Genomic DNA, 14,579 nt, shown 5'->3' with positions numbered 1-14,579 from the left:
TATAATATTAGTTAATACTAATATACATTTTTATCATCTACAAAAAGAAATAAATACATTAACCAAATCAAATTATTATACCTTTATTCATCTATATAAAAGTAAAAATGCTAAAACATTTTCATTTTGTTGAAATTACTTTTTGGAAAAATCTTGATCATGGATATCAACGTACATTTGTAACAAATACAATCATTTTAAGTTGACAGATAATATCAATTACTATTTTCTTTATATTGCCAAGTAAGAGTAATAAAATAGGTTGCAAGCAAATAATATTTTAACATTTATCATAAGTCGAATGTACGTTAGTTCGAAATTTAATTAACCATAGTGTGTACATAGAAAAAAAAACCTTATTTTTAGGGGAAAACCGTCATGGAGACCTACTCTCTTCAGGGTAACGAACGGGTACTTCCGGACTCTTATCGACTAAAATCCCAAGGAGTACCTTTGCTGCTTATTGCCGGAACCACGGGTGTGTGCGAGCATTATTCCCCAGTGCCAACCCATTTTACTAGACGGACCTACATAGAAAAGAAATAGCAAACATTGTGTGTATTACATAGAAAAAATCCTTTTTTTCTTGGGGAAATCCATCATGAATACCGAACATCACGGCACGATCGGGTATTGCTGGACTTCTACCGTCTAAAACCTCAAGGTGTACCTCTTCCACTTGCCGGAGCCACGGGTGTGCGCGAACAATTATCTGCAGCACCAACGGCGAGACCCATCTCAATAGAAGAGCCACTAATGCACATGCACAAAATTTTTGGTGTAAATAAAAAAAAAATGAAAGTATTGTATTAGGTAACAAAATAATAAAATTAGTGTAATTAAGTTAATTTTGACACCAGTGTAGGTATTTGATGAGTTAATGGGAAAATCATCAAATATTTGACGATTTGACAATGGACGAAGAAAATAGTTGTGTATTTTCACATGGCAACAACCATTGTGTTATGGGAGACGAATGAGAGTAAAATTAACTTTCGTTTACAGTGAAATTAGTAATTAGACGTTTTTGTTACTTTTTTTCTACAATTCATATCGGCTGTTCCCACATTTTTATGTAATTTGAGAATGATTAATACTACATTATAAAAAACTGATAATCAGCTGATTATTCCAAGTTTCAAGTAATCGTTGTGAGAATTTATTTTCATTGTACAGGTTTTTTTATTCCCATTATAGCTGATTCGAGATGATTCAGTTTAGTACAATATTATGAAATAGTACTATGTAACCATCCTGCTAAATTATATATGTGTAATTTTGTAAGAATGCTTAAATTAATATCTAAAATTCTCGTGTCACAACATTTGTTATCGAACACATTAAAAAAACGGCTTGACTGATTTATATGAAAATTTTGGTATATTCGGTAGGTATGAGAATAGGTCGTATGCTATTTTTTATAACCCTATGCGACAAGGATGGCAGTCCCCAATGGCTATATGGATGTTTCTTACCCTTCCGCCTATAGACTCTATTAGCCGTTTCAAATTTCAATTCATCGTAAAATTGGAAAATTATAAAGCTATTATTTATTTAAAAACGAATATTTTTTTAACAGAATTGGTGAGTAATGTCACAGTATTTAGTAAGTACTGTAGCATTCGCCTAATAAATTAATGAATAAAATTAGTCATATAATTTAAATTTTTAAATTCAAGAAATACAAGAACTCTAGAATTTAATATAATTTAAAATTTTCTTATATTATACTTTTTTACTACAAAACAGAACACATAGTTAATTACTTGTTGTTTTTATAACAACTTCTAAAAACATAATTTGATGCAAAGTTAAAAATAATAGGATACGTGCATTTATACTTAATTTCTGTCATTAAAATCTATTTTTGGCCTTAGTAAAAGCTGGTTAGGAATTAATCACCGTGAACTAGAACATTGACCGCACAGTTTGTTTGTAACGATTATGTTAGATTTAAACCTAGTTACTTTACTGCATTAATTCTTTAATGTTTTTTTTAATTATCTATAAAAATTACTTACTTTATTATTGTTTCTAATTTCAATATAACCTACCTCGGTGGTTTAGCGATTTATTACACCGCTTTACTTCCGATTGTCACCAGTTCGATTCCTAGCAAGGTATAAAAATTTGTTTACATGATTATGATTCTTTGTATCGGTCCTGGTTTTTTCTATGTATATAGATATTTACAAATAAATATATATGTACAGAAATATGATAAAGTAGTTTATATCCATTATTATGGCATTTAATTAAACAAGAAACCTTTTACCTTGTCTTTTATTGTGTTGAGATTTCACGTTGAGATGTTTGGAGGAATTTGTTCAAATTTTTCAAAATATTTAGTTTTTTTACTTCATCTAATGTTAAATAAATATAAGACAGAGTTTTAATAAAAAAACATACTGAGTCTCGATGTAAAACTTAGCTTAGGCTTTTCAAGAAACATAAAAAGAAGAGAATAAAACTTTAGTTTTATATGTCTATAAAATTATTTTATACCTACACTTTGTATGTACCTATTCGGAATAAGGAGAAATTGCTACGGGTGTCACGATACGAGATAAAATATTTCAAATGAAACTTGCTTTGTCAGACAAGTTTTAATGTTGATCTCAAGTATGTAGAAGTGCCTACTTAGCAAGTAACCAGAAACATTAAGTTTCATAGAGGAAACCTCTATATATTTTTTTGCTGTCTCTAAGTAACTCTTTCCTCTACTTAATGTAGAACTTTAATTGTGGTTATAATAAATTATAAATTTTACTCACAGCACAAATGCCAGAAAAGGTGAAAAATGACTTTGAAATTACAGGTTATAAGGCGCTAAATCTTAGTTCTAAGACAGAGAGAATGGATGGCACTATAGTAGGTTACTACTACGGTGATGTGGTGCTACTTCGATTGAAATACATAGGTAAGGGATGTTTCCATTTTGTCCAACAGGTGGGTTATCAATTATATAAATAAATCTATATTTTGTTATTATTAAATATTTACCTCCTTTTTTTAAACTAAGGACTCTTGCGTTCTTTATACTGCGAGGTATGGTAGTTCGAAGAACCTCCTTAGTATAAAGGGTTCGTAATTGTTAAATTTATTAAGTGTCTAACTTCTTTCTATTAGTGTCGAATTATTGTCTAACTGGCTTCTACGCAAAATAAACAAAGTAATAAAATTTATTATGAAAAATATATATTAGGTTTTAAATCATTTTGTAATACTATGTACTATTATCCTATAATGGTTAACGTAGGTAGTATAGTAGTAATATATGTAATAGCGACATATCGTGTACGATACCGCCGTACACATTTTGAATTTGCAATTAACTAATTTCACACTCATTCATCACATCATACTCAGTGCACAGCATAACTACTATCGCTTTAGACGCGTAACTCTAACATTAAGACTATTTTAACCATATATAATTGACCATGCAAACGAATCTTTATTATATTAGTATGTATTATAAAGACAGTTTGAAGTTTGGATATTTGGATGTTCGGGATAAGATACAGTATATCTATTGATATATATATATATATTGAACTATATCCTGAATCAATTCGCAAAGATGTGAGACAAATGAATTTGCCCGAGTGAACTAATTAATAAATATTTTCAGAACCAATTTTTTGAATTTCTATTGAACGAGTGTTCATTTTACCGAGATTGTCTGCACCTCGAATTATTCTAATACGGCTTCATGTGACGAAAGTGCAAGTTCTATGCACTGGCCACCATCTCGTTTGATATTGAAGTTACTTAATATAAATAACTGTCTTTCTGTATCAATACAGAATATATATTCTTCTACTCCATTCTTACGCCAACTACCACTTTCTCTCTTTTCTGCTCTGCCCAAAGGTTGTCTGGAAGAGATTGCTTAGGCGATAAGAGCGTCTTTTATACATTATCACTCTTATTTCTGCTCCTTATATTTTACTTGTAGTCCAACAGAACATTTAAAATGTATGTTAGAGAAACTAAAGATTTTGTTAGAGGATATTAAAACTGATATACAATAATAACATACTTTATTTGTCTCTCTATTGGAATGACTGCAAATGATAACAATAAACGCGTCATGGTGAAAAAATTTCAACTTACGTCTCACACAAACGTGCAAATAAAAGTCATTCAAGTCATTCAGACAGCCAACACAAAACAAGAATTAACATTTAAACAGAGGTGATATCAACTTTGCCCTCGACGTAGTCATAGAAAGTAAACAATTTAAAAAATTCATTCAAGAATCGGTCGAAAGTAAGAATCAAGTTCAGAAAACGAAAGTTCCGCTTGTTGTGTGATGCTGATATCTACCGATATGTCGTGTTAACGATGAGTCTTAAAAATGTATCCACACTGCGCAACGGTGCGTTTACAGGCTACGATCCGATTCGATTTAGTAAATTGTTCTGTAACTCAGAGATTTATATATACTTATCAGAGGCAGATTGTAAAACATCATTTACGTGCGTACGTATTCACAGTCTCATTTATTTCAGCCAAGCAGTTTGCTCTACAAACTGTGTTTTGGTCATACGGTGCAGATTTGGCAGTGAATTTACTGATATGAGCTATAAACTGTTAGTCCTCTAAAAGGCATGCATAATGCAGTTATTACTTGATAATGTGATGGGATGAAGGGTACCGTTTACCATCATGTGGACGTAAGATTCTAATCATATAAAATAACAAAAAAGCATCAGCGAAATTTCTTACTCTTTTTCTGGCTTTCTTATATTTGATTATATTATTTAAATAATAATAATAATCATCTCAGGACAATTCACACAGCGCCATCTAGACCCAAGTTAAGCTAGCTAAAGCTTGTGTTATCGGTACTAGATAACTGATATATATACATAGATATTTTTTTTTTTGTAAATACATACATATTATACATAGAAAACACCCAGACCGATACAAACAATCATACTCATGAATACGAATGTTTGTGCCGTGCGAGGTATCGAACCCGCGACCATCGGTCGTAAAGCGTTTTATAAATAATTAACAAAAAAAAAAAAATTAGATTAGTTTTATGTAATTATTATAGAATAATTAATCCTATTCGACTGTTTATATTTTGTTACGTTCAAAATTTTCAGTAATGGTTGGTACTAAAGACAATATTTTAAAAACTCCTATCATATTAAAAAACAATGTTAATAATATGTTGCAGCTTTCATAGTTGTGTGTACATGTTTTCTGTGGGAAATTAGATTGTTGTCTACGATATTATTATTTATTTTATAATGGAACTATTCTCATATTTACCTTAACTCTCTGTGTTACTTTTTCTTATATGACTTACAACGATAAATAAAGAAGACGGCGTGCTTCATAGAAAATGAACCATAAATATAACGGGATATACTTCGACAATCATATCACCCTTCGTCTATTTACTATTCATGGGAACCAGGGCATCATGTCACCATGGTACCTCTACCGTATGGTATAGTACCTCTGTGTTGTCGTGATAGTACTGATTCCACATTTCAGATCGAAACTAGCTCAGGCTAGTAGTAGACAGTTTAAATCTTTGACTTTATAACTAATATATTTTATTACAATGATTTTATTAAATCTTAAAGTAATAAAATTTTATGAGAGGTAGAAGTAAATCTTATCAATCTCTGAAGTAATTATTAAAAACTATGTCTTTTATTGGATATCGAAAATATTCCATAATATTGCAACTAAAATGTCAAGGAACTGTTCTAAGCAAGTAGGCAGGGAAGATAATAAGATGTTTCATTAGTTTTTTTATCTTTTACTTTAGTAACGCTATGACAGCCTCGTCATAGCGTTTGGTAGATCGCCTTACTTCCGATGGTCCCCAGTTCGATTCCTCGCACGCTACAAACATTTGTATTGATAAGTATGATTGTTTGTATCGGTTTGAGTGTTTTCTATGTGTAATATGTATGTATTTACGAAAAAAAATGTATGTATCAGTTGTCTAGTGCTCACACAAGCTTCAGCTAGCTTAATTTCTAGATCTAGTCTAGATGGCGTGTGAATGTCCTGAGATTATTATTAAGTAATAGTACACATTTGTAATTCCAGTAATTAAAACCATTTGAAATAAGTAACCTGCAAAAGAAAAGAGGTTTAAAACACGATATTATATTTAAACTATCGCTTACTACGTCGCTTTATCTCTGGTTCATCTTTTCGTCTGCAAATGAATTAATACATTTGGGCTCTTTCTCTAACATAGTACGAGTATATGCCTATAATATTCAGCAGGCTGGAACAATCTTGATGCATATTTCGGCCTAAAGAAAGTGGTAGTGTGATTATAATAGTAAAAATATAAATAGAAAGGTGTTTGTTTGATCTTAATGAATCGTTATGATGCTTTAATTACTAAATACGTTATGTTGTTAATATCTAAACACATACTTAAACGAATATTCCTTCTTTACTAGTAGTGTCAATTAAGCCGACTATGTATGTACCACGATCTTCATTTGTACTGACTAATAAGTTATAGGTTTATAGACAAGTCAGAGAGATAAGAGTAAAATAGTGCAATCACTAACAAAAAAAAATTACTTCTTACGAGCAATTCATAGGAGTCTGAACCATGTAATACCGTTAATATTTTTGTTTAACATAGAATGCACAAAGATCAGTCATGTAACGTGCGACGAATTTGTATTATCCAAAATATTAAAAGAAAATTTTTTTCTAATATTTTTTATACCGAATTCTCAAATTATTTAATGTACCTACATACACAGTTCTGGCTCTTTTATTATATACTAGCTGTACTCGCGACTTCGTCCGCGTGGAATTTAACTTTATTTATCTAAAATAAAAGTAGTCTAGTAAGGACTATTACCTGTCAAAAAAAGTCCCGTCAAATGAACCCAGCAATTTCAGAGATTAGCCGAAACAAACAGACAGACAGACACATGTACCATATGTATATTCATATGCATGTAGTAATAAATGGTTATTTCAATATTACAAACAGACATCCCAATTTTATTTATATGTATAGATTTTCATATATACACACTCTACTTTGTAAGTGATATGATTCGATCGTATAGTATAAACAGTTTTTAACGGTCCGCTATCATTTATGGCTAACTTTCGATATCGATCGATTATATTCCAAACATATCTTTCTGACGTAGTTCACTTTCTGTCTCCCTTACTCTTTAATCGGCCGTGTTGTGAATGTACCCATTCTAGTTATTTTTTTATTGAATTTGGCAGAAAAGTATATGAGCCATCTGGTAAAGATATAGAGATACCTTTGACGCCTTAAAAAAATATAATGTAATCCCTAAAAAGTCAAACTATAATTAATAAGTTAAACTATTATTTTTAGTTGGGTAAATACCATTAAGCGATTAATAGAATTCGATCTTCTTATTTATTTGTTAAAGGAGTAATCTTTAAAACTCCTTTAAGAAATAAATAATAAGATCGAATTAAATATATACAAGATGTATATCTTTAGAAAGAAATCCAGTTGTAATAATATTCCGCTGTCAATAGACTATATACAATAACTTGTATTAAGTTAAGTTTATTAATTATAGTAGAAATGGAATGCCCATCATCTAATTCTGAGATTAAACAGCTAAACAGCTCTCAAGAATTATTACAGTATGGTAGCATCACTGAATTTATGTATAAAGAACCAAAAGTTTTAGATAACTTATTGAAGAATATAATTGTAGTATAGGAAATAAATTTTCACAGAATTATATGTTGAAAGAGGATTTATGCATTTTAATTTATTATAGTTCTATTTTAAAAAAAGAATTGAAGGAGTTGACAGAACGACGTAAGACGATGTAAAGATGATTTTAAGACGTAAATAAATAATTAAATATTATCAGACTTTTCTTCAAGTCTCACTCGCGATAATCCCACATATATATATATATGTATCCAATTTTAACTGTAACGGCTGTGACGTGTTACATATTTACATGGTAAGTTAATACGCCATACGAGTTTCCAAATCAGTGAAAGCATATCTTGGTATAAAGCAATGGACGGGTACAGTATCACCCTTCTTTGAGTAGATTAAAAATGAGAAATATTTTCATTTCACTTTTAGTATTAACATTCTTGGCAACTTTATGAGAATCGATATTAAAGCAATAATAATTTTGTAAATTACAAAATTGAATCTATATCTATGTGTAGGTATTTCTATGCATACTATGTATGTATTTACAAAAGATATCTAAGTAGTGTCTAGTATCCAGGGTTATCATTATTATTATACATGTACTTAAATATTTTAATTCGTTAAATATTTCCATTGTACGTTCTCTAGAATATTAAATAAATTGTAAGTATAGGTTTTAGAATATCGAAATTGTAAAGTTGCAGTCTCCATACTAATATTATATTTATAAATACAAAAGTATCTGTCTGTACTGAACGGCTCTTTATGATATTTAACGTAAATATAGACTGAACAATAAATACGAAGACGAACATATTTGTATACTATGTTTTAATTTAAAGAAGCCGATGATGACCCGGATAACGGATTACAGTATTTTCATAAGAAGATCATACAGCATTTATTTAAATATTGATGATGAAATATCTGAATTGCTTGACCAATCACTGACTTTCTATAATCATTGATCATACTTACTCTGCTGATTTGGGTACTCTGCGTAGGAGTGATTACCCGTTATTAGTAATACAGATGTGAAAATTAACTTCTACGCCGAAAGCACAAAATGACAGTCACTAGTGGGTATGCTCTAAATTTGATTAGGTTTGATACCTAATATGAAATGTGCTTAATCATCTTACTAATTAAAAGTAAGACAATAACTAATATCAATATACTTTATATTACTATGTATTACGTTTTGACTGTATACAACATCTGTGAGTATTTATACCCGTTATTTAATTTCCATCTGAAATAATGTACAATTATTATTATACAGTATTTTAGTTGTGTGAATTATCCTGAGATATTTCTCAGGATAATTCACCCAACGCCCTCTAATCCTAAGCTAAACAGAGTTTGTGTTATGTGTACTAGAAATCTGTTATAAATACCAGACCGATATAAACAATGATATTCATGCATACAAAAACTTATACCATATGAGTCGAACCTGCGAACATCGAAATTTAGGCAGTGTGCTAAACTGCTAAACCACCGAGTCAAATGAAATCTATGAGTATATTAAAAAGTTATAGTTAATATCTACGACTATTAAATAAAAATAAGTTTTCAATGTATTTCTTGTAAGAGATACGATATATGTGAGAGTATATACACGTTCTTAACTTTTTTTTTACACATTTAATTAGAATGACAAACAAGTTGTCGGCTCACTTGATGGAAAGTGGCAACCGTTGCTTATACTTGAACAGCACCACGGAAATCACGCTGTTGACAATGTGGGGACTGAGGTGTCTCGTTAGTAGTAACAAGACTCTATAATTTTTCTATCATATCAGATTTTTTTTTAATTTGGCATTAAAAGTAAAACCCATAATAACCGTCGCCAATATATAGGCATTACCATCATGTGATACTACTCATTGGATCCCGATATTGATGATTACTATTATACCATGTCTCAATATCCTGTAATTTATTACCATATCTCTCTATCACACATACTTTAAACTGAAATATAACTTAAATAGATTCTAGATAGAGACAACGTGTAGCAAGCAAAAATAGTTGAGGTACTCACGCAGATGACTTGGTATAAAGTTTATATGTAGACAAGCAGTTAGATACTCCGTCAATATCTGATTTTGGCATTCACTATAACGTCGGCAATTGACAATATCTCTGAGTTGCCTATTTATAATTACTGTAGTAATGATATTTTTTTATACTACGATGTTGGCAATCAAGCATACGGCCCATCTGATGGTAAATGGTTTCCGTAGCCTATGAACGCCTGAAACACCAGGGGTATCACGTGCGTGTTGCTGACCCTTAAGAAACCTTAATATACTCTTCTTGAAAAACTCCATGCTGTAGTCTCGTGAGAAAACCTCGGATAACCTATATATTTTATATGGAACTAGATACTGGCAGCTATATCCATATTTTATTATGTTATAGTATTTAACTAGAATTTAAAAAAAGTTATATAAGCGAGCACACTATAAAAGTCAAAATGGTTGTATTACGAACTCAAAAATAGTCTTCAATTGTTACGTGTAACCTACTTTCCCAAATGTAGAGTAGAACGATTTTAATTTTTCTTCAAATTTATTCTATTTTTTTGGAGGTATAATAAAATAAAAAAAAAATGCACTATTATTGTAACAGTTAATGCTCTATTTAAGAATTATAAAATAAGTAAAAGCTTTTCCACCTATTTAGGAATGATTCTGAATTGTTAAACTTTGCTTTCATTTTACTTTTATTTTATATATTAATTTTTTGCCTTTCGTCTGGAAAGTTGATTTCATTCAGATGATGAAATAAATTAATATATATCTTTCGAATACTTCTGTCACTCCTTATAATGGTAAGTTAGTTATTATTACCCATATGACGCCAATGATGCGATAGATAAGAACTAGGATATCATGCCTCTTACCTAGTAAAGTAAAATTACTAAATTTAATTTCATTATCTCTCCCTTCCACTGAAACAGCTCACAAAGCAAGCTGTTTATTTGAAATAGGTGAGGCTGACCTATTTAATGGAAACTATTTAAATAAACCATGTGCTCCAGTAATGTACCTAGCAATATCATAATTCAAATCTGAATATAGCTTGCAAAGCAAGTTACTAAACGGAAGAAGTAATTAATAATTTGAAAAGGTTATTTAACTATTCTTTTTGAATGATTATCGAGTCGAGTTTCTGGTTCATCTCCACAGACGGCATTCCATATCCGACAGTTGAATCATAAAAAAAGACAATTTAAAAATGTTTGCAAACAAGTCTTTCTATTTCTATTAATATACAATTTATGTCGATTCGGTTGAGATCATATGTTCTTAAATTCATTTGTGGGTATTTTCCACTTATATGTGGCACATTTCTTTATAATTTAATATATTAAATTATAAAGAAATGTGCATTATATATATAATTATATAGCAAATATTTTTTTCTTCAAATCTTTATTTGGAGAAACAAATATTTGCTATCGGTGTAAAAACAGAACTCTATTTTTCCATTGCTGAAAACATGAACTGTATTTATTTCATCTGTGACGATATAATTAAAACTTATAGTTACATAAAACTATCGAGCAGAAAGAAGAATTATTCTACGAAGTATTATTAGGAATTATTATTAATTAATATTTTATTTGTAGAACAGATTTTCATAGACAATATATTTTTATATTTATATGCACTTTAATTTAATCTATTTTTTCTATATAGGATAAAGTATCTATTTTCAATAAAGTTAATATTAACGTAACATTATTTTAATGTAAGAATTATAGTCTACCTAAAAACTAAAATAAAAATTCAAATATAGAATAAAATTTTAATCAGATTATCACAATTTGCTCTAAAACATCAAACAATTTAAAGTAGGACTGGTTATTATTTTTAGTAGTAAGTATTACTATTATTATTATTATGTAATGATAAAATATTAAAAGATACAAAATTTACTACTGATTATTATATTTCATCGAATAAATATAAAAGACAACTCATAAAAACCGGAATATGTCTGTTCTAAAAAAACCATTACGTAAACTTTTTGTCAAGATCCAATATTTTAATGTACATGCATAAATATAAAAGTATTGACACTAACTTACATTAATTTTACTTTCACATCCTGTTAGTACCATATTTGTACTTACTTAAAACATGGAATCTGTATTCACAAATATATAAATATATGATCAAATAAATTACCTATATAAATTATAAGTATCAATATAAATTACGAAAATATTTCTTTACTTCTAATAGCTGTAATATTTTTTTAAGAAAGAAATAACAAGAAATATTGTATTTAAAATAATACCTAATATAACTTTTATATACTTACTCTGTCTCAGTATTTCTACAGTAATTTTACAGAATTTTAATTACGAATATTCCATATATATGTGACAACAAATATATGCGTATATGTAATATAATTAAAACAAAATTTACCTAATAAATAACTTTTACCATACACTGTACTGAAGGCGACCCTTCAAACCTACGTGATATAACAAATCACACTTATCTACATAAACTTTAAGGTCCAATCTGAATGAAGTATAATTTTAACCCAGATGAGAGCCGCGTATGGTGTAGAATATAGAAGGCAGGTGGGGGGGAAATGATAAAACTGTATGGCAGAGTCACCACTTCGCCAAACTAAGCTTGACATCCGAGTCTCTCGATGTCATATAATTAATATCCGGCCAGTGAAAGAAAAAGTTTATAGTAAAAAAATGAAATTAATCGTAGTATTCGTGATCGCCCTTGCGGCCTTCGCAAGTTCCGAAGACAGTGATAACACCATGGATATCGCCATGAGCTTCGTCAAGGACTGCAAAGGGGATTACTTTTTATGTGTCAAGGTTCATAATTTAATTATTTTAGTGAAAGTGCATCAGTGAACGTGTTTAGTGTTTGTGTTGTATCAAGTTCCTTTCCCGTGGACTGTCACTTTACTATAGTTTCCGTTATAATTGCCATTCCAATATACGCTAACTTAGTTTCGAAAGTGTCCACTGTTTTGGAACATTTGGAGTAACAATAAAATTAATATACAATTTTGTCTCACAGGAAAAGTTACTACGAATCGTCGACAATCTAAGGGCTTCACGGAGCATAACGATAGCTGAGGGCATTGTCCTTAAAGGCGAACCAGACAAGAAAGCGGGCAAGAAATTAGACTCCCTGCCAGTGGACGTTACATCCAGAGATGCCGAGGTCAACTATAGGCTTATGGATGGAGTAGTCAGTCTATTCGAGACCCACGCTGTCGAAGTTAAGATGAATGAGGCTGACAAGGAGACCCTGCAGAGGTCTCTCGAAGAAGGTAAGATAGGACAAAATAACCATAAAATTATTTTAGGAAATTAAATAAAATTCACATGTTTTGTTATAAAGCGCAAACAAGATATTGACCTACTTGATAGAATGTGGCCGTCTCGGTCATTGTATATTTCCACAAACATAACAGATTAAATATAGCTTAATTAAAAATTATATTGAATCTTTGGTAATCAATTTGTGTACTAAAATTATTTTTACGCCTTCCAGGTCGTGGTAAGAAGAAGGGTGGTGGTTTAGGCGCTATCATCGGCCTTCTCGGTGCCAAGGTACTACTCGGCAAGCTTCTCATCGTCAAGCTGATCGCCCTGAAGGCGTACGCCACAGCTAAGATCGCCTTAGTCCTAGCCGTGATTCTGTTCGTCGCTTGGTGTCTCAAACACGACCACAGCAAAACCACATATGAAGTTATTCCACATGCCCATCACCACGAGTCACATCACCCTGTCCACGTGGAACACGTTTCCCACGATGTAGGACACGGGCACGGCGGCGGTGGCTACTCCAGCTATGGCGCCGACTGGAACAAAAACCTAGACGAGGCTCAAGGTCTAGCTTACAACGCCTACTCTCACAATAAGTAGATAGAAAAATACCAAACGGGACGCCCACGTCCGAACCTTTAACCTCTTTTGTACAAAGACTTATTTATTTTATTTATTATTTAATTTAATTTATTGCCATTAACTTATTGAATGTTCACAATAAATTATTGTTTCAACATTATTACGTTTTATTTCATAATCACAAATCGAATAGTAAAGAGAAAAAAAAATGAAAGTTCCTAACGATCATGGTCAAAAGCTAATGATGCGTTACATCTGATAAATATCATTGACTAGTTTCGACTTGAAAGGAAATTGAATATGCCTGAGGTAAGGTGTTAGAGAGTTAAGAAAGAATGGGCGTAATCAAACCCATATCATGTCTATTAATGCCACTCCGGAAATATTCCAAACAACATTATTATAACACTTTCTTTCATATACGTTACGAATCTAAGACGATGGAATATTCCGTCGAATGTGAAATGGATTTGCATATCAATAAGTCTCAAATATATCCCTTTTGATAAAAGAAATGCATATTCTTTCTTCGTTAACTTCTATAAACCTATAAGGCCGGCCTGTCTTTATAGCGTGTTTATTTATGTATGTTCCACATTTTATTTATTAGAGATCTTGGAGAGATCTCCACATACCGGACCAGCGGCTAACCAAGTCAGTTTATAAGCAGGTAAACTCTAAAACAGGTTTAAAGTAGATATTCATTAAAGGTTCAACTTTCTATAGTCGCATTTCGGCGTGAATTCGTTCAATTTCATTTTCAATGGAAACGATGTGATATAAGATATTATGAATGGTTTGGTCGTAATTGCTTATAAACAAAAAAGTCGGTATTAAATTATAGTTTTGCTAGTGAATGTCAGTTACGTGTTTATGATGTGAACACGAAAGCTGATATATGGATGATATAAATCTAGAAACAACTTTACATCACTGTATTTCCGATTCGTATATTTTATTTTTTTAACATTGTAACATTACAACTAGTAA

At 30.7% G+C, this 14,579-nt stretch overlaps 1 protein-coding gene across 1 annotated transcript; it reads left to right on the top strand.

Annotated features, from left to right (window-relative positions):
* The first annotated feature begins 12,358 nt into the window (after positions 1 to 12,358).
* Positions 12,359 to 13,663, top strand: LOC131845421 (uncharacterized). Its single transcript, XM_059194485.1, has 3 exons — positions 12,359 to 12,545; positions 12,754 to 13,009; positions 13,234 to 13,663. The coding sequence occupies exons 1-3, from the start codon at positions 12,417 to 12,419 to the stop codon at positions 13,605 to 13,607; spliced, it is 759 nt and encodes a 252-aa protein (XP_059050468.1). The 5' UTR covers positions 12,359 to 12,416; the 3' UTR covers positions 13,608 to 13,663.
* The last annotated feature ends 916 nt before the right edge of the window (positions 13,664 to 14,579 follow it).

This window comes from Achroia grisella, unplaced genomic scaffold (assembly GCF_030625045.1).
Source record: "Achroia grisella isolate CSIRO2021 unplaced genomic scaffold, CSIRO_AGI_Agris_v1 utg474, whole genome shotgun sequence".
Classification (NCBI taxonomy): domain Eukaryota; kingdom Metazoa; phylum Arthropoda; class Insecta; order Lepidoptera; family Pyralidae; genus Achroia; species Achroia grisella.
This window is presented reverse-complemented; position numbering and strand designations above follow the sequence as displayed.

Coding starts and splice junctions, on each gene's coding strand:
- LOC131845421 (XM_059194485.1), top strand. CDS start 12,417: ATGAAATTAATCGTAGTATTCGTGATCGCCCTTGCGGCCTTCGCAAGT. Junction 12,546..12,753: donor ATTACTTTTTATGTGTCAAG/GTTCATAATTTA, acceptor TTTGTCTCACAG/GAAAAGTTACTACGAATCGT. Junction 13,010..13,233: donor GCAGAGGTCTCTCGAAGAAG/GTAAGATAGGAC, acceptor TACGCCTTCCAG/GTCGTGGTAAGAAGAAGGGT.